General features: G+C 35.2%; 1 protein-coding gene across 1 annotated transcript in view; it reads left to right on the forward strand.

The window, feature by feature from the left end:
* The window catches only part of ARAP2 (ArfGAP with RhoGAP domain, ankyrin repeat and PH domain 2), a 128,857-nt gene that overhangs the window by 67,503 nt on the left and 40,971 nt on the right, over positions 1-20,383 (forward strand). Inside the window, 10 exon segments of the mRNA XM_040555449.1 lie at positions 261-405; positions 2,721-2,823; positions 3,449-3,647; positions 5,675-5,738; positions 13,367-13,485; positions 13,488-13,529; positions 15,609-15,821; positions 16,800-16,905; positions 18,191-18,338; positions 19,128-19,196. Coding sequence (XP_040411383.1) covers positions 261-405; positions 2,721-2,823; positions 3,449-3,647; positions 5,675-5,738; positions 13,367-13,485; positions 13,488-13,529; positions 15,609-15,821; positions 16,800-16,905; positions 18,191-18,338; positions 19,128-19,196 — 1,208 coding nt within the window.

Raw genomic sequence — 20,383 nt, forward strand, 5'->3', positions numbered from 1 at the left:
AGCATGTATGACACTTGAAATTTTATAGTATAGTATTTCAAAATATTTTCTTAAACTACTGTATGCTAGAATTCCTATAGGCTAAATAGTATCAACACAGAATTCGAATTCCTGGCCCACTGAAGTTCGTGAGACTGAGATTTCATCATAGATGTACTTCTGTCATAATAGAGCTATGTATACTTTGAGGCAAATTCTATAAAAGAGGCAATGTTTTTTTATTAAACCAACTGAATTTTCTATTATTTCTTTATTCACAGATTGCAACAAAAGATGGTGCACTTTAGAAAGTGGCTTTCTGAGCTACTATGAAAATGATAAAACTACAACTCCTAATGGTATGCTTGACATCAGCGAAGTTATCTGTCTTGTAGTGCACAAGTCAGACTTCTTTTTAAATAGAGGGTAGGTTCCAAAATTAATAATTCAGTAAATAAACGTAGGTATTTCAAGATGCTGTTTTCAGTGCTTTTCATTTGTTCTTGAATTTTGAACACGCAATTTAGAGAGAAAAAAAAATAAAAAGGGAAGTTTGAAGTTATATTGACTTCAAGAAATAAGTGCTAAGTAGTATTGTTTATTTTTTATAGTGATGTAATGAAAATGTTAGGGTAATTTAAAAGGGCAGCGTAAATTAGATACATCTGTTTCTTATTAAAACTGTAATGCATATTCTCAGTGCTTAAAAGGTTACACGATGATAAATTGAACAATTAGTGCTCATTTTTCTTTCTGGGATTGACCTATGCCTCAAGCCAAAACTTTTGCTTTATTTCTGATAATAATGTTGCAGTTCTCCACAATTCTTTCAGTTTTAGTCACAGATCTATCAGCCTTCAAAACCCATTTGTTGTTCTACAGTTGAGGACAATAATTTAACTGTTGAACACGAAGTTACTTTGAAAATAACTTTTTTGATGGTCTTGTTTTTCTTTTATAACTCTTGCACATTCCATTCGTATGTTTAAAAACATCACACGGATTCAGATTTGCATCCCAATGATCAAGATTGATCAGGGCAACGTGTTTGTTGAAACCAATGCTTTAATTTGTACTTGGGATCTGTCTTAAACTCCATAATACTTTTTAAATTTGTGTATGTGTGTAAAATAACAAGATCTTTCTATCGTATAATACAGGAATGTTTGGAACTATAAAGCAAAAGTGTCTGCAACAAAAGCAATCTATTCAGAAAGTTTCTAGAAAGGATAAGGGAAGGAAGGACCTTAGCTACTACAGAGATAGTGTGCAGGGGGGAAAGATCCTGAAAAATGGTTATGCCTCAACATGCTATGAAGTACAATGGAAGTGGTCATCAGTGCTCTGTTGTAGCATAGCTTTGTGAAATCCAGAAAAATAAATACAAATACTACTTTATTTTTCCATAATGTAATCTAACGTATTTCTTGCTATATCTGCAAATGGTTCCACTTCAGGATAATACCTAAATAAAAAAAACTTGTTGGCAGAATACTTCACTTTTAGGGAATGACTCATCTCCTGATGTGCTTTATCTGAGATTGAGTAGTTTCATGAGAGGCTTCCCTAAGTTATTTTGTTAACTGAGATATTTTGTATACTGAAACATTCTGTCCTTAAAAGGACTATTTTACTAGTCAGAATCAAGTACTTACGTGTCATTTCCAAAGTAGTCATTGCAAATGAAAGAACTGATCTATGGTCAGTTCTCCAGATTTAGACAAACCTCAGTCTCCAGTATTGAAAGGGAAAAGCATGCTCCATTTGTTTGGATTTTAGGGGGAAAGGTCACAGAGGAAGTCATGCTAAAAAATTTTGGCACCATAACCATAATTTATGTGTTAAAAATTGAGTCCAACAACTTTGCAAATTCCACCACAGTTTCAAATGGTTCTCTTTCTCTTCTTTTAACTGTACTTATTATTTGGCAGTTAAAAATGGAAAAAACAGGGTCCATCCATTTTAAATAGTGGTAGTGTTGGTTTGTTTGTTTGTTTTTAATTTTTATTACGAGTTACAGCACCTTCAAATGGTAGTCATAAACATGACAGAACCAAACTCTTCTTGGTGGTGGCAGGTGGTACAAGGACTGGCAGCAGCTACATCCCAGGAGGTTCAGGCAGGATGGTAGGAAAAGCCTCTTCATTAGAAGGGTGGTGATCAAGAGAAACAGGAAAGTTTCTATCCCTGAAGTTTTTCAAGGCTTGGCTAGACAAAACCATTGCTGGTCTGATTTATGGTTAATGATAGTCCCACTTGTAGCAGAAGATTAGACCAAATAGCATCTAGTAGACCCTTTCAACCAACATTTTGTATGATTCTGTGATAACTTATTTGCAACTTCATATTCAGTGTATTGGTCTGCTTATATCAAATGTATACAGATAATTTTGAATACATCACAACAATATACTCATTGAGATCACATGGAAATTAAAAAGCAAAAAAGTTCCCTCTGGTTTTTTATGACTATGTTAAAGCATTTTCATTAATTTTAGAGTTACTGAAAAACATGTTACTCAGTAGCCTCTAAATTTTTTTGACCTGAGAAATACTTAGATCGTGTTTTGTTATAAAATAGTCTGTTACTAACTGGGTTGTACATGTAAGATTGGAGGAGAAATTGTTTCCATTCCATAGGTATGAAATAATGTAATAGGAACTAGAGAGAAATGGAACTTGTGTGTGTCTACTATTATGAAGACTAAATACAGCTGCTTTTTTCCTTCTGCTTGCTTCAGGGACATCTTTACCTTTGAAATCTATTTAATGTCAGAACGTGTTTTTCTGTTTGGAGCTGAAACTGCATATTCACAAAGAAAATGGACTTGGGCGATAGCTAAGGTAATACTGATAATTATCTTTTCCAGGCCAGGAAGGCCAGGAGCTTTTGCACAAAGAATAAAGTTTCATTGTTAGCTTAAAATCCTCTGAGAAGCCATTCTTGATGAACACTGGTCTATCTTGTGTGTGATGGTTTCTTGTGCAGCAGGAAGAAGTAACTTCTGTGATTTAATGTTTGAAACAAGATAATACAGTAAAATGGAAAAAGAATTGAAACATTTTAATGCTGACCTTAAGAACATCTTAAAGGTGCACTAGTGTGGCATGTACCATATGAATTTATTTCAGTTAAGTTGTTCGTGCTTGCCATTCTGTTCTTTTGTTTGCTGAAACACAACTCATAAAACAGTACAGTATTTGTTACAGTACCTAATGTTAACAGTTATGTTACTACTTAAACGTAGTTTAAAAAGTAAAAATGTTTGGATAGTGGAGTGTGAATGGAAAAAAATGTGCTATACCTGATTTTATTGTTTAAAGTTAATATATATACAGTTTTACAAATGATAAACCCAACAGTCTTTAATGCAGCTTTCATCTTTCAAGCTTATAGGTTTGCAGTATCTATTTTTTTTAGGGGAAGAGTTTTTTTTCTACATCTGACTCACCCTGTTTTGTTTGGTAGCATTTTGTTCCCCCTGTGGCTGAATGCTTCCTAGAGAGAGACTGTGACCTGATTGGCCAACTGTACTACAAAGATTGCCATAGCCTGGATCAGTGGAGAAAAGGCTGGTTTGCTATAGAGAAGTCGAGCCTTTACTTTCGTCTTGAAATGGAGAACGCTCAAGAAGATTCCATATATCTAAGGAGGCTGCAAGAACTAAGTAAGAATTTTGGTTAATATTTAGAATTCAGGAAATGTTCTACTGTTAAAGACATTTCTGTTACATTTTAAAATCATGAACATTAGGGAGCTCACCAAACAATCCTTTGCATGAGTCAGATGCTCTCCCAACTCTCATCTAAATATGGTGTTGGTGAAGTTCGGTCTTGGATTTTTGTTTTTATTTTTTCCCCTACTTAGTGGCATATGCTAGAGATTTTCATGGGTTCATAATGAATGAAGACAGTTCTTGTTCCAGTTGCAGCAGTATCTTTCTTACAACAGTACAGAGTTGAATAGTAATGTATGACCTTTTGGGATTGTCTCATATTTTTGACACTGCAGACTTGCTAACTGCAGAATATCTTCTTGAGATGATTGACAGGCCTAGTTTTAAAATACTCAAATACACTGGAAAAAATTGTAATTCTCTTGGTGCAGTATTTCACAGACTAATAGACTTTTTTTTTTTTCGGAGACTAAAAATATTTTGTTCAATATCGTGACATGGAAAAGATAATATTTATACAAATGGTCTTCTATGACCATTTTTATATCAATATCTGTAATTGTTTTGAATCCTCTTTAAGTGTATCTGCCTTAGTTCCTTTTATATTGAGCAAGGGAATGTTTCCTATGTTATATGAGAAAGTAAAAATAAACTGAGATTTTATATTAATCTAACATAGACAAGGAAGCTAATTTAGCTTTTTCTTGATGATACTCTTTGCAAATGGCGTCAAATTGTGGACTCTTTTGAAGGAACTTGCCTAAATACTATTGGGCTTCTACTGTTTATTTACTGCCGCCTTACTTTTGCTATGATTAACTACATGAAGGTGATCTTTAATCAGGAATACTCTTGTGCCTTTATCTGTCTTTTTTCAACTAGTGAATGTTCTTTAAAATCTTGATTCAGAATTAAAAGGCAGTAAGAGAATTATTTCTGTTATTACTTTTGGTCCTACCCTTAAAATCATATGAGCAACCAAATCTGCAACCAAGTCAGCAACCAATCTGAGAAACAACACAAATATTTAGCTTTTGGTTGAAGATCCTGTTTGCTTGTGTTTTATTATTAGGCAATAGTAGTATAACAGTTGTTATTCTTGGAAAAATTATATACTGATACTCTTATCTTTTCTCTGGTTTTCTCTGATTTTTGTTTTCCCCAAAATAAAGCTGCTCTGCTGTTAAGAAGGCTGACTTGTGTAACTGAAACATGCAAAATAATGAATCGTCAGTGGAAATAGTCATTTATCTTCTCGATTTTTTTTGACTCATTACATATAAATAAGGACAGGAGTGTGATAAAATTGTGTGACGTACACCAGAATGTTTGTTGAGCTTCACTGATGTTTACGACTTTACTGTCTTGGGGCTAGTTGAGATAAAATGTGGATGATCTATAAAATCTAAACATTGAAAGGATTTTTCAAGCCTTTTCAAAGTTTTAACTTAATTCATTTACCTTTTTTAGTATAGTGCATTGTGATACAGTTTCACAAGAACTGTTAGGGAAAACTACCCAGATGTATTGTCCCTATTATGTATAACATAGTTGTTTTACAGGGCACAGAAGTGGTTTTTATTTTTATTTATTTTAGTAGAAATAGCATAAAATAATGTCAAGAAGGGTGGCAGTGATCTCCACAGTGTACTTGAATTTTCTCTAAGTTACGTTACTGTAAATACCTCAGCTATAAGTATGCAAATCAAAGGATTCAAAAATCCCTATTACTTTTGAGTCATGTCCTATAAAACTCATCTTAACAAGTTTTAATTTTAGTGCAAGTATGTTTTCACATTAAAAAGTACCTGTTTAACCTTTATCATTTTCTGCATTGCTTTTTCCTGTAAATTTGATCGTATTATGGTCTTTTTTGGAATATTGCTCCTATTATCAAGCAGCATTCTATATTTGAAATATTTAAGAATTTGATGCTCCTTTTGTCACTGAAGATCATTTTGAAAATGTCTGTGTATACATTTGTATATCATCTGAATGTGTGTGTGCTTTGTTTTCAGCAATCAGTAGCGTGATGCAAAATGGAGAAAAAATAGATGTCCTCCTCCTTGTTGAAAAAGGAAGGTAAGCTTCCCATCTGAATAAAGCTTTGATCTACTTTTATATTGATGTCTTAAAATTCTTGCTGATCAGTCATGGAGCTTTTTCCCTTTCAGTTGTTAGAGAGAATAAATTTGAAGACTTTTTAAATGAGTGAAAGGCTTTGTGTATTAATTAAGTTTTATGCCCATGTCAGGAAGTGCTAACAAGTACTGCTTAATTAAATGCAGTTTTCCTACTGATAAAATTATTCCCGTTCAGATTAGTTTGCCAATAATGGTGTCTTCAAAAGGACCTAACTTCTTTTACCATGTAAAGAAAGGGTACTCTGGAGCATTTGTAAAGAAGGGGTAACTCTTTGGAGAATTTATCATTTCTTAGGTTTTTTTTTATTGCGCGCTCAAGCTTAAATCTGTGCAGATCAGAATCAAGAGGGTATGTGTGAGTTCCCTGGTTAGTCTTATTGTAAAGCCTGATCTCACTTAGCAGCATGTTAGCCAGAAAAAACATACTTGAGAGGTAAACATGATCTATGTCTGCCTCCAAGTAGGTCTTAGTATTCTGCTGAGATAACTCTATCAAATATTGTGATATGGGATGCTGAAACTTGAAGTGAAGTGCAGTATTTCACTTCATATATGAAGTATCATATGAACCCATCATATATGGATACTAATTTAAAGCTGGAAGTTAAGTTATTGAAAATAATTCTTATTTTGTACTAGGTGTTCTTATTTCAAAGATGTATTGCAAGCATTTGTGTAGGAAATGGTGCATTGTTTACACAGTCTTCTGAACAGTTGATAATAGGTTATTAAAGGAAGATTGCTTGCCTCTCTGAGGAAACACAAAAATCAGATGCCTTTGACGTCTATTTAGAATGAGATAAACTTGTTAGAGAAACTTATTGTAAATTGTGTGTTCTGAATTTTAATTCCTCCTAAGATACTGTTTAAGTTTCAGAATTCAGTAAGGTGATGTAAATCAGAAACAAACACTTTTTCCTGGTTGATGCATCTGTTCTCTCCAAGAAGCGATTTGAAAGGTTTCAGCATTGAGCTACACAAGCCAACTAGGGAACCTGAGGTGTCCTATACTCAAGGTTCAGTCCAACAGATGAATACAAACCATGTATCTGATTTCACAGATACCAGTGCAGAGCAAAACTTCAAGTTCCAAGAGATTTTATTATTTCTTTCATTGCAATATTTCTGTCAAGTGAGGATAGTTTTTTCCCTGAACTCTTCTAATAGAAATTGTGATCTATTTGAAAATAATTACAACAAGGGCACTGACTGATTTATGGTGACTATGAATACGTTGAATTTTTCTTCACTGAAATCTGCCCTAAAAATATAAATGTGTAACGTTTGTTATCTTAACCATTAAAAGCCATATGGTATATGAGCCTTGGTATACTGATTCTTGTTTAGGATATTATTCCAAAAGTATCCATGTGTTCATCACAGTTGCATGATATTGCATCCTCTAGTGATGAGAAATTTAATGGATGTGGGGGGATGTGACTAAGTATCAAATCACCTTTATCTTCAGATTCATTTTTTTATATAAAAGGAAAATCAGCAATTCTCCTCCTACCACTTCAAACCCTAGGTAAATTAGTTAATATCTCTGAGAAGAAGTCAATGTCATCTAAATAATATATCATAGTTCCTAGGTTTTTCTGGTTTTGTCTGTTATTTTATATCAGTGATTCTATAATGCCATTTGGCATAGATAGTCTCTTCTAAGTGATAAATCTATACTGAGCTATTGACAATTCTCACATTGATTTGTTAGTCTCTTAAACCTAGGATAAATGACAAAATCTCAAAAATCATTGTGTCAAGAATGAATATAAAACAAAATAACTAAGATGTTTTTCCAGAATTAAGAAGAATTTGAAAATGGAAGGGAAAAAAATATACAACTTTTTTCTTCCTTAAAGAAGTAAAAGTTCATGTCTTAAAACATATTGCTGCATTTTATTAAAATAAATTATGGAAGTCCTTTGGGAACTTTCCTACTGAAGCTCATACTGTTCTTCTGTTGCTTTTGTTACTGACTTCACTGTCTATCTTCCCATTTATTAAAAATCCTCATGCCTTTTTTTCCCAGGTATCAGTCATTAATTAGATATCATACATTGTGGATCGTACACCTTTTTCTTTGGCCATTTTCTGTTGGTTACTGTAGGCGAAAGGATAACTTGTAACAAACTTCTCATTTAAGAATGATTGCATACTGAAATAAGTGGTTACAGAACCATAAAATTTCCAAGTCTTACTGCTGAAATAATTGTAATGTCATAAATCTAATAATAAAAAACTTCTAAGAAATACTTAGCAGTAAAGTTATGCTTCTGTTAAAATCACGGGGTACATAAACTGAATGTTCATTTGATCCATAACTACTCATAGGCAGATTTTACTGTTGATTTGGTACTGCAAGGTGTAGATGATGGAGAGCTGGGCGATCACCATCCACATGAAGCTTAACAAAAGCAAGTGCCGGGTCCTGCACCTGAGACGGGGCAACCCTGGCTATATGTACAGACTGGGCGACGAGACACTGGAGAGCAGCCCCGCAGAGAGGGATCTGGGGGTTGTGGTTGACAGCAAGTTGAATATGAGCCAGCAGTGTGCCCTGGCAGCCAGGAGGGCCAACCGTATCGTGGGATGCATCAAGCGCGGCATCGCTAGTCGGTCAAGGGAAGTGATTGTCCTGCTCTACTCAGTGCTGGTGCGGTCTCACCTCGAGTACTGTGTGCAGTTCTGGGCACCACAGTACAAAAAGGACATGAAACTGCTGGAGAGTGTCCAGAGGAGGGCGACAAAGATGGTGAAGGGCCTAGAGGGGAAGACATATGAGGAGCGGCTGAGGTCACTGGGCCTGTTCAGCCTGGAGAAGAAGAGGCTGAGGGGGGACCTCATCGCAGTCTACAACTTCCTCGCGAGGGGAGTGGAGAGGCAGGTGACCCATTCTCCGTAATCACCAGTGATAGGACTCGCGGGAACAGTGTTAAGCTGAGACAGGGGAAGTTTAGGCTGGACATCAGGAAGAGGTTCTTCACCGAGAGGGTGTTGCACACTGGAACAGGCTCCCCAGTGAAGTAGTCACTGCACCAAGCCTGTCTGAATTTAAGAAGCGATTGGACTGTGCACTTAGTCGCATGGTCTAAACTTTTGGGCAGACCTGTGCGGTGCCAGGAGTGGGACTTGATGGTCCTTGTGGGTCCCTTCCAACTCAGGATATTCTATGTCAGTTGCTCTTCCCCTATCCACCAGTCCTGTAACCCCATTATAGAAGGCCACCGGATTTGTCAGGCACAATCTGCCCTTAGTAAAGCCATGTTGAGTGTCACCAATCACCTCCTTATTTTCCATGTGCCGTAGTGCACTTTCCAGGAGGATCTGCTCCATGATCTCGCCAGGCGCTAGGTGAGACTGACTTGATCTGTACACTGAAAACAACTGTATACAGTCATTTTAAAAAACATATTAATATAGTAAACACTGCTAATTCTCCAATGCCATGCCATACCACAGGGAAAAATAGTTGTGCAGACAATTGGACTCCAAATGTTCTATTTTTTTCCTGTAATCTCTTAAGCTCACCTAGGTGTGAGTGTTTTCAGATCATAATTTGATCCATGTAGTGGTGTGGTTTTTTTCCTGTTACAATTCTCTTGTAGTTAGCTCTTTCTTACTATAAATAGTGAATCTTCCCTTCAAACTGGCATAATTTATGTTGATGGTTTCATAATTAGATTTCTTGTTAACCCTTTGATAGCAATAGAGTAAAATGCAGTTATGAGCACAAAATTCTGTAAACCAGAAATATCTAAAACATAAGACTCAGATGAGTGAAATGACTTGTGCTTCTACTATTATGTCCTGGATATAAGGTCCTTAATATCCTTTGAAGAAATATTTTCTGACAAATGTTATATATCTCTAATTATTTTTGGAACTTCTATGGTTTAGTTGCAATTTGATTATTCTTATATAATTTGATTGCAGTGCATACCGTTTTAGTACTTCTGTTTTCAGCCATAGATTTGCTTGAAATATGCAATGATTCAGATGTAGAATCACTTGAAGTTTGCCTGAGGGCACTGGATTGTGCTGATATCTGTTTTCTCAGCCTTTCTCCCTGCTTCTCCCTGCAATTATACCTGGAATCACTTAATATCCTGCTTTCCCAATGCAAAGCTCTGCAACATAGAACACTGACATAGCTAACACCACTGGACTTTGCAGGATATGCCAGTTAAGATGGGCCTGAAGATCAGACAACAACCTTTGCACTGTTGTGGATGAAGTGTGCTCGTGTGTTTTTTTCTGTCTTGTTACTAGTGCAGAAAGATATGATGGAAGTCCATGATAAAGTTGAAAGATAACAGTAGTTGTTTTGATGTTGGGAGTAGCTGGTATTTGACTCCTGCAACCATTTGTGCCAATTTAGTTCCCTCAATCCATTGAGATTCTGAAATCTGCATTGGTGGGATTTCTTGTTTGCTTGTGTAATTGAATTATGAATTTCTCAGGTGTGACTGGTAGTGCTTCACACTTTACAGAGCAAATAAACGCTGCCATTATTCACATGTAACCATCATTGCTAATGTTTTATGAAGTGTGCACTTTTTTCTTTTAACTGGAAGAAGTAGCACATGCATGAAGTGTTTAGCTGATATTTCAGGAATGCATTTTAGGTTAGAGTTTCTGTGCAAAGTGGTTGTGAGTCTTCATGGGCTGTAGATCTTGTAAGTAAACTTTGTAAGATCTTTGCAGTAAAAAATTATTTTAAACATAATTACTTCTGTAAGCTGGAAGTATTCTTACCATTAACCTGATCAGTTGTGGTACGTGGGACATGTGCACTTCAGCCTCTGTTTATATGCTTAGTCTGGAACCTTGTGTTTAATATAACTGTATATTAATAATTTCAGTTTGCTCAGTGAGAAGTCTATGTATTCGTTTTTACTACTGTCCACAAAAAAAAAATCTGTGGAAGAGATGATGACATTGGCATGAACAGCAGAAGCAAACTCTACAAAGTTGTCTTACTTTATGAAGTTCTGTAGAAGACTTCCACTGTGCTTTGAGGGTATTTTCACTTTCTGCTAGTAACTACTTGCCCTTTCTGTTCATTATCACCTTCCAGTTTCATGGGGATCCAATAAGTGTCCTCTAGTGTTGTTAAGTTTGGCTGAAAGTGGTTAAAATTCAAAGGAATACTTAAACGATTTATTTGTACATTGTTACATGTTCTTGTGATTTAAATGTATCACAGGTATATTTTCTTTCTACAAAAATGCTGCAGTTTTGATGTGAGGTTTCTAAGCCAGTTTGAGAATACTTTGAATTCTGAACTGGGTCTGGCATCAGTTTTATTTCCCATTCTGCCGCCTTCTCTTTTATGGTGTTGTAAATGCTGAATTGCTCCCTGATCTACCTGACTTTTGTGATTGACTACTCTGGAAATTTTTTGACTTGGCAGCAATAGTTAACTTTTGGACAATAACTAGTTGCCTTCTTTGAACAACCCACATTCTACAATATCAGCAAGATCTTTCACATTCTTTTTTCTTTTTTTTTAAAGAGCAACTTCTCTTTCATGAATATGGCGGTGCTATAGGACTGGTACTTAAAAGGATGCCCCCAATTTTCTTTGATAATTATTAAGAAACTTCATCCTCTATGAGTTAACTTGACACCTTTTCAAATTTTAGAACACAATGATGGCATCATCTCTGGGTAGTTCTGATAGTAGTGTGTGTTGTGTTTTTTGCTTTTTTTTTTTTTTTCAGATTTATTGAGTAGATGGGAAGATCTATAGAATACAGGATGTTCTTTTTGACACTGTTTAGGTAATTTGTATATCATGACAGTTGATTGACAAGCACGTGATTGAGACTTTCATATTGCTGTGAAAAAAAGCTAGATATGCTAAGAATAGCTTTGAAGGTTCACCACACTACTCATTCATTGATATACGGCTTGAATTGCCTCTTTTCTTTAGAAATGGTAATATTTTCACTACTTCCTGTACATATCATAACTCTCTAGATTAAAAAATAAAATTACTCAGGCTTCCATTTCTTCTTTTGCATAACGCTGTAATGTGAATACAGCTGTCTGCAGGGGAAAAAGACAGTAATAAGCATAATGTGTGCATGCCTTGTTGTGGGAAGCAACATAAGTCTCTTCTAATTCAGTCTTAACCTTTGCTGATCTGTGAGTAATTGAACTGAAGGAATACATTCATTGACAGACTGTTTCCACTCAAACTTAAATTTCTTCTTTTGTATGACTATGGCAATACCACAGTATGTCAGGATGATGTTTTCTGGAAGCCATTGCTTGAGAACCACTCTCATATCCATCTGAAGGTCTTGAGAAAACGTTTGGAGTTAGGCATACTCATTTTGTTGTACAAATTTGAGAGCTTACGCAGACTATGGATTTTTCTTAAAGGAAAACAGAGGCTGAAAGTTTTACTAGCTAGGCATATGTAATTAGTATGACCTTCAAAGTCATGAAGTAGAAACTTTTTAAAAAGGGGCTTCAGGAAGCTGAAGTGTTTCAGTGTGCCTTACTGTGCTGCTGAATGGTGTATCCTGAGACACTTCAGATCTTGGGTCTGTGTTTGTGCACTGACTGCATTCTCATTTTCTGTCAAGATAAGAATGCTAAAATGGAAATTGTTGAAAAAGCAAAATAAAGATACAAATCAAAACAGGAGAAAAAAAGAAATTCTTTCACCAAGATATAAAGTTATTTTTCCGCAGATAATTAAAAAGAATATTTGTTTACATTTAGAGGAAAGTATTTTCATTGAAATTCAGGAGAACATCCTAACTTTTCCTAATTAGAAAATAAATTGTCGGTGAGGAAAATTTTTCCCACACATTTCTTTAGTGGTCCACTGGTAAGATTGCTAGCTATTTTAACACTTAAAACGGTTGTTGATTATATGCATGCATATGGGTGAGCATGCACTCTTAAACTGTTCAGTTTTGTAGCTGTTACCTAGAAGCTATTCTGACAAGGTTAAACAGGAGGTTATTGTAGCAGGTTTAAATAATCAGAACGGGACCATGCTTTGAGATAACAAGTAATTAAGGGGTTGTGTTAATTTATTCTACCTCAACTTAGTTTTTTCATATGTGTTCCCGAGTTCTTTAAATCTGTGATTTTCCCAAGGATGATCCTTTCAATACAGGTGAAGGAAGAAAATTCAGTATGTCTCAGCTACCCTATAGAGAAGGGGGGTGGGAAACAGAAAAAGTCTTTCCTAGTTTTGAAAGTTGTCTGTAAATCTTTTGTTTTCTTCTTAACTGTGACTTGGACATATGAATGCAGGTTGCAGGAGGAAGACTGAGGAGTAATTAAAATGTTGTTCAGGTCCTTTCAAAGGTCTGTGACAGGTCTCTGTGTGAAACCTCGATGATTTATTGTGACACGGCTAGTACAAATGGAGTTGGGGAAAAAGGTGCTGTAACAATAGGCAACCATCACAATTCTATGTGGTGGAAGGTGCCTTGATGTCTTATTCCAAGTATTTCTCTGGACAACTTCTGTGCTGTTGTAGAATAACGTCAGATTTTTCTTTCTTTCCTGCATTCAAAATATTTTTAAACTTTTCAGAACACTGTACATTCATGGCCATACGAAGCTGGATTTCATGGTCTGGTATACTGCAATTGAAAAAGCAGCAGGTACAGATGGTAATGCGTTACAAGATCAGCAGCTCAGCAAAAATGATGTTCTATTATAGTGAACAGCTGTATAGCATTTGTTACACAGTATGGTAAGTATAGTAGTTTTTATTCAACCTAATATCATTTGCATAATACCTATACCACAGCACCTTCAGATCTTTTTGAATAAGTTCACGTATTACCCAAAGTAAAACCATATCCCCTGTTAGCCCACCATTCCTTGATCTGACGGTGAAGTACAGTACCATGCATCTGAGAATAGGCAGTGTGTGGAAGTACAACTTGAGAAATCTCACTCACGGACACGTTTGTAGTCTTAAAATTGATGACGTTATCTGATGTAGCTCAGCTTTTGGCTCCCATGTCTCAGTGCAGAGCACCTCAGCCCTACAAATAAGCTTTGCAAAGCAGGAACAGAAATGGCCTGATCATAAACTCCGGAAAACTGATAGTAACTGTGAAATCATGTTCAGTATTAAGGCTGCTGTTTTTTCAGGATAGGAGCCTAAGGAGTTGTTTTTGCTTCAGTAAATATTGCCAGCATAACTTTTCATAGCATTAGATCATATGTAGATAGTGTCAGTGTTGTTTTTACTGCTGCAATTTAATAAGTTATCTCGTGAAATACTAAATACATACCAACCCTGTACAAACCTGTCTTCAGGATAAATGTGTCTGTAACCCCTGTCAGTATGAACAGGCCTAATTTATGTTTCATTGGTTGAAATCTAACTAAATAACTTTTTAACGTGGCAACACTGCATTATGGTAAATAGTTGTTTGGGTTGCAGCTGTTGTCAAAAACATGCGCAAAAAACAAAAAGCGTTTGCTACATTATTTTTTAATTATTTTTATTATATTTTATTATTATTTATTATTTTAATTTTTTAATTATTAGCAATAGGAATTATTCTAACTATAATTTATGCTGTTTCATGCACAGAAATGTTGTTAAAGCAGGGTAATGGTGCCCCCCAATCAGAATATTGCTAGTGTATGCTCTAGATTAAAATTCAATTTCCTGATTTTTTTTTTTTTAAACGAGGTAAATCTTCATCTATAGATTCCTTCCCTTCCCCCCCTCCTCCTTTCCCAGGATCAGGGTTAATGAGTGTTACAGTTTTCATTTGAAAGTTGAAGGAGTTGTATGTATGCATTACTTGTAGATGTACATGTTTTTGTCAGAATCAAAGCTCTGTCTTCAGTTGTGGCCTGCAGGTGACTGACACTATCAGGTTCCACAGCTGTTCCTGACAATATGAACACAAGGGTGGTATCAAATGATAGTGCTTGTGGACATCACAGGAAGGGTGAATTGCAAGAACGTAAGACTTGATTTCACAGGTTTCAACAGAATGCTGCATTTGACGAATACATAGGGAAAACAGAATTTTCTATGAAATGATTCTTTTTTTCAAGTGTGGGGAAGGCAGGAAAAAGAGAAACAGAGTGAAAGAATGGGAATACACATCTATGTCAAGTTTCCACATGCCATATGCAATAACTGAAGGTAAACTTGACTGTTTTAGACTATATTTTTATTTAATTAATTTATAAGATATTAATTTTATTTAATTATTTTTTAAAGTTGGCTTTGGTGTTTTCAGTCATTAAATACAAGAATACTGTCTGCCCGGTATCTTCCTTAACCTGAGGAAAATCGGAAAACAGGAATAGTTTCTTCTTATCTTGAGCCTTTTAATAGAGAAGTGTGTCAGGTTGGATGAATACAATACTGAGTCCAAAGCTGAGCTGATCGGTAGGGGAATAAAATAGTGGGAGTACTGATAATGAAAGGATTCATGTTGCTTGTGTAGATGCAATACCAGCCATCAAAACTTCTCTCCTTTATCGTGCCTTTTCAAACCACTGATTTAGGAAGTCAGTAAGAGACCTGGGGTTTTGAACAGCCTGTAAAGCATTCCTGAAACTGTGATCCCAGGCTTGCTTAATTTTATGATGTGTATATTTACAAAGATGTCTGGTTGGTTATAAGCAGACTTGGCAGTGTTTTCTCTAACAAAGTATGTATGTGGAAAGGGTCAGAAAGATACTAGTAGGAGATGTGATCTGTTGACAGCCACGTAATAAGGTTTGGAATTTCTAAAAGAATACTCAATTTTACAGATACTTCTTTATTTTTCTGTCCTGTATTTCTGTAACCTAGGTTTAGGGAGCAAGAAGATATACCTCAAGAATGGCAATTCTTCTAATGTGGCTGAACTTCTGGAAAGTTTCAAAAAAGATGCAAGGAGTGTTAAACTAAGAGCTGGGAAACATCAGCTTGAAGATGTGACTGATGTATTGAAAAGTTTTCTTTCTCAAATAGATGATGCTCTTCTCACTAAAGAACTTTATCCATTCTGGATTTCTGCATTAGGTAATATTTGCAGTAACACTGAATACAAGAGAGGTTCGTTGTAAATATTCATTATAAAATCTGGGGGTTTTACTAATTATTTGTATTGTTGGACAATCTGCAAAACGTTTGTAGCAGAGAAAAATATTTACAGTTTGGCTGAAGTAGACTCCTGTTACCCAATAAATCAAATATGGTTCATTCGGTTGTTTTTGGAGAGTGCTAGCAATCAACTGGAACAGATGAGGAGTTTCTCAGTTTTTCTTTTCAGAAACCTGAGAGAAATAAGGGACAGAGAAGAAAATGTTAAAAATAAATTAAAAAGCATTACATAAACTTTGCAATTGTCCCAGTTAGGATTATTCTCTGTAGCCTCTGTGCTCAACACAACACAGAGCGGCAGACTTAACTTAAAAGTACGGAGCTGTGTCTGTGTCTCAAATGCTAATTCTCAAGACTGGAATTTCTATCCTTGTGTCTACTACTGTTTCACCTATGTAGCTTTGTACAAAGTTGTTACTGCTCCCTCTCCTTTGCTATCCTCTTACCAGTCTTACATATTTAGATCTGTAAACTACTTCGGAACTTGAGACATTTCTTCAATAAAAATAAAAAGATGAAAAGGTATTTTAGTTTCTTACCTCTGGGCACTCTTAAAGTATGTATGTATGTGTGCATGCATACATGTACACACACAAACTGCAAAGTTAAACATCCTTTGAGAGGGAAAAGCAATTACTTTCCTGGAATTTAGCCTTAAACTGCAGGAACTCATGCTTAAATATAGAACTGTGTCTTATTGCTGATACTATTTCCTTGATCTAGTGTATAATATTAGACTTTGTTAGTAGTAGGTTGTCAGTATAGTCTTCATGAAGAAAAGGTTGAATGATAAGCTAATTTTAAATGACTAGATGGTGCAGATACAGTTAATGAGAAGTGTTGGTGGTTTTTGGTGTACGTCGTTATTAATGCTCAGGGATTATTATTTTTTGGCAGATATGCAGAATGAAAAGGAACGTGTGAGGAAGTATGGAGCTTTCATTCGGACGCTTCCACCAGTCAATAAGGCAACTTTGGCTGCATTAATTGAACATCTTTACAGGTAAATTCAAATGATAGAATGTAGCAGAGAAATTTCTGTAACGTGTTCTCAGTATAACTCTACCAAGAATTAAATTTGGATTGTTTCATCAACTAGTAAGTGTCAAGAGCTTAAGTTGTTGTGATGATTAATTATATTTAATAGCCTTTGATTTATAATGTGTTTTTCTTCAGTTGTGTTTTTAGTAATAGGTAGCTGTACTGGGATGGGAATGCCTTACAGTGGTAGAAAGCTGCCTGTATTTGTGTCTGAGCAGCGTAACTTTTGATGAATCTTCTTTAGGTGAATTCATTTGATCCCATCTGCTAGCCTTCCAGAGGATTGTTGCAAATGGCTTTTGAGATTAAAAGATTTTTTTTTCAGGGGAAACGTCCTTCTCTACAATCTACATTGCAAATGGTAATTTTGAGATGTAGCTGTCCTTCAGATATTTCATCACTGCTTCATTTTGCCACTTGAGGTATTTGTGGAGAATATCCAAAATACAGAGTTGTTTAAACAACAAAGGTCTTCTCCTACTCCTAGATCAAATAAGCAGTAGCAAATATATAAAAATAGTGTGAGTTGGATGATTTTGTAGAGTTAAATGCAGAGTTTTGCATTGTTAAGTAGGAATGGTCATTACAAGTCAAATTATTTTTCTGGTAAAGTGTAGTGGGTGCATAATATGAAGAAGCTTCTATTTACTGTGGTCAAAAGTAGAGGCGTTACGTAGGGGACATCCTTTAAAACTATTTATACAGTTACTAAATTGATCGGTACTGCTATTGGGATAAAGATTATAGTAAGTATTGTGATTAATGATGTTTCTAAACATATTCAGTTCAGATGTTAATATTCTGTTAAATATGTTCTGAAAGTAGTTTGTATTCATCTGTATAAAAGCCAAAATTCTGTATTTGCTTCCAAAAGAGGACATGTTATGTAAATCATAGAACTAGTATGAGAACTTTACATAAGTATGGAAAGTAAAAATGATCTCGTTTGTTTCCATGGTTTGTTCGATCTGAGATGATTGATTTGTAGGGTATACTTATATATCATAGTGCAGCAAATAATTTTAATCTCACTTAAGGTGCAGATAGAAAGTACGTATTTTCATTTCTGTAATAAGATGAAAGAATATAAAGAGGTAAATATATATATATATATATATATAAACGCTATTTAATTTCATTTATTGTAGATAATTCTTTTTGAAATGCACTCCATGTTCTGTAGAGAATCCTTAGACAACCAAAGGAACAATGGAACCTTCTAAATATATTTATTTTTCCTTCAACAGGGTGCAGAAATGTTCTGAAATCAATCATATGAACCCTCACAATCTAGCCATGGTGTTTTCTTCATGCTTATTTCAAACTAAAGGCCAGACTAGTGAAGAAGTCAATGTAATTGAAGATCTAATTAAAAACTATGTGCAACTTTTTGATGTAGGTATCTTTATTGAAAGTAGCCTGACTGCTCTGCTATTAGACATGCTAAAATACAGAAATCTCCTTAAAGTTAGACAGAGTCTGGTATTGGTTATACTGTATGAGGAGTTGCAGGGATGTTGAACTCTAATTCAGTGGACATGGTTAATTGCCTGCTTTAAATTTCATTTTCTAGATAGCTTAGTCTGTGTAGGAATGTCTATATTTATAGGATTGCTCTGAGATACCATTTTCCAGAATGGTGCACGCTTTTCTTGCTGACACTGCTGACAATCTTAAGGAAATTTTGAGATGATAACTATTAAAAGTAATAATTCGGTTCAATTTTTATAGCCATGGTCAGAACTGAAGCATGGAAGAACTGAGTCTCTGAGCTGTGATTATAGTGAGGATTTTAGAGAAAACAGTGTTGGGGTCCTTGGGCCTTGAAGGAACCAAAAGAATATTGAATCCAACTGGATTGAAAAGATACTACTAGAAGCAATTTGTCATAGCCTTTTTGGTTTAGAGTGTACTGTGTCACTGTAACATTCTGTGTGGCAGTTTTTAATGGAATCCTCTCTCTGCTAATGTGTATTTGGTAAAGTTTGTCGTAATGATCCCATCTTTCTGATTATTTGGCACAGCTGCTTCTATATGAGCATGATTATTTGTACTGTTAGTAATTGTTATTCCTCTTGTATTTGTATTTATTAGTTTATTACATTGAAATAGTGTTTGCTAGTGTTATAATTTTTATACTAGCTTATAATTATTAACTGAACAAAAATGATCTATTTTAAACAGATAAATGAAGACCAGGTCAAACAAATGGATATAGAGAACAGCTTTATTACCAGGTGGAAAGACACTCAGGTAAGTGGCAAAAATCAACTGGTATGCAAATACTTTCAACAAAGAGTATTTAGTTGTTTATAGATACTTATTTTTATACCTTGATATCTAAATGTATATTCTGAGCTTGCACAGTAACTAGCGTTGTTAACTACAGAACTAAGGGAAATACGAAGAGGCATAAAGTGCTATAGCAAAACAACTTTGTGTAAAGCATACTCTGGAATTATCCCAGTGTTTAGGACAGAACATAACTTAAAGGTTGTTGCGTGCTTTTACTATGTTACATAAATTGTTATAGAAGGAAATGATCATCATTTACAAGTGTGAAAATGGTGACCCGTCATGTTGAATTTTAATTGTGCATATTAAAAAATTTCAAGTGTATATTAATACTTCTATTATTTCATGACCTTTGGGTACATACTGTCTCTCTTTGTTAATGAATGACGATCCCTATGAGTTTAAAGTATCTGAATCTTTTTGCCACATGCTGTTTTGTGACCACATATGGAGCCTCAAAGTATAAACATTATTGTGGGATGCTTCAAAGACATCCAAACATGGTTACTTCAATCAAACTGAACTTCAGGAAACAATATACAAAAACAGGAGATCTTAAGCTGCTTAATATCCTAGAGTTCAGTCGTACCTGTAACAACTTTTGAGTAAAATGAGAATTGGTAAGAAACAGCAAAGTGATAGTATGTTTCACTGTCTGAATGGTCTTCCTGTGCAATCCTAATTAAAGCAAAAACTGTTAAACTAGGTAAACATGACCAAGATAGGTCATTGCCAGAGGTAAAGGGGAGTGTAGGGTGCTTACAAACTTTTTCAGGAATCTAAAGTAGTGGAGGAGAATCTTGCAGTAGTTCTGGAGCATATAGGGCTTTAAAAAATTAATAGAAAGGTAATAGAAAAAAGTAGGGCTGCCTGACCCCTTCCAACAAGTTTTGTGGTAGTTTTAATGATGTCTTTAAAGAAAGGAGTCTTGCAGATCCACATTGAAATTGCATGTTCTGTGCATTGCTGTCTCGAGTCTTATTTTTTTCGTATTTCCTTCTTGTCTGGGTCAGAGTGCCATGAAGGTTTCTAACTGTGGCACTGCTGTGAATGTGTGTGTGTAAAAAGTAGAATGCCTATTTCTTCCTTTTGGTGCCTGACAGGGAGTGGCCTAGTCACTGGGAAATAATTTTAAGTTCATTACT

This window comes from Cygnus olor, chromosome 4, assembly GCF_009769625.2.
Source record: "Cygnus olor isolate bCygOlo1 chromosome 4, bCygOlo1.pri.v2, whole genome shotgun sequence".
Taxonomy (NCBI): Eukaryota; Metazoa; Chordata; class Aves; order Anseriformes; family Anatidae; genus Cygnus; species Cygnus olor.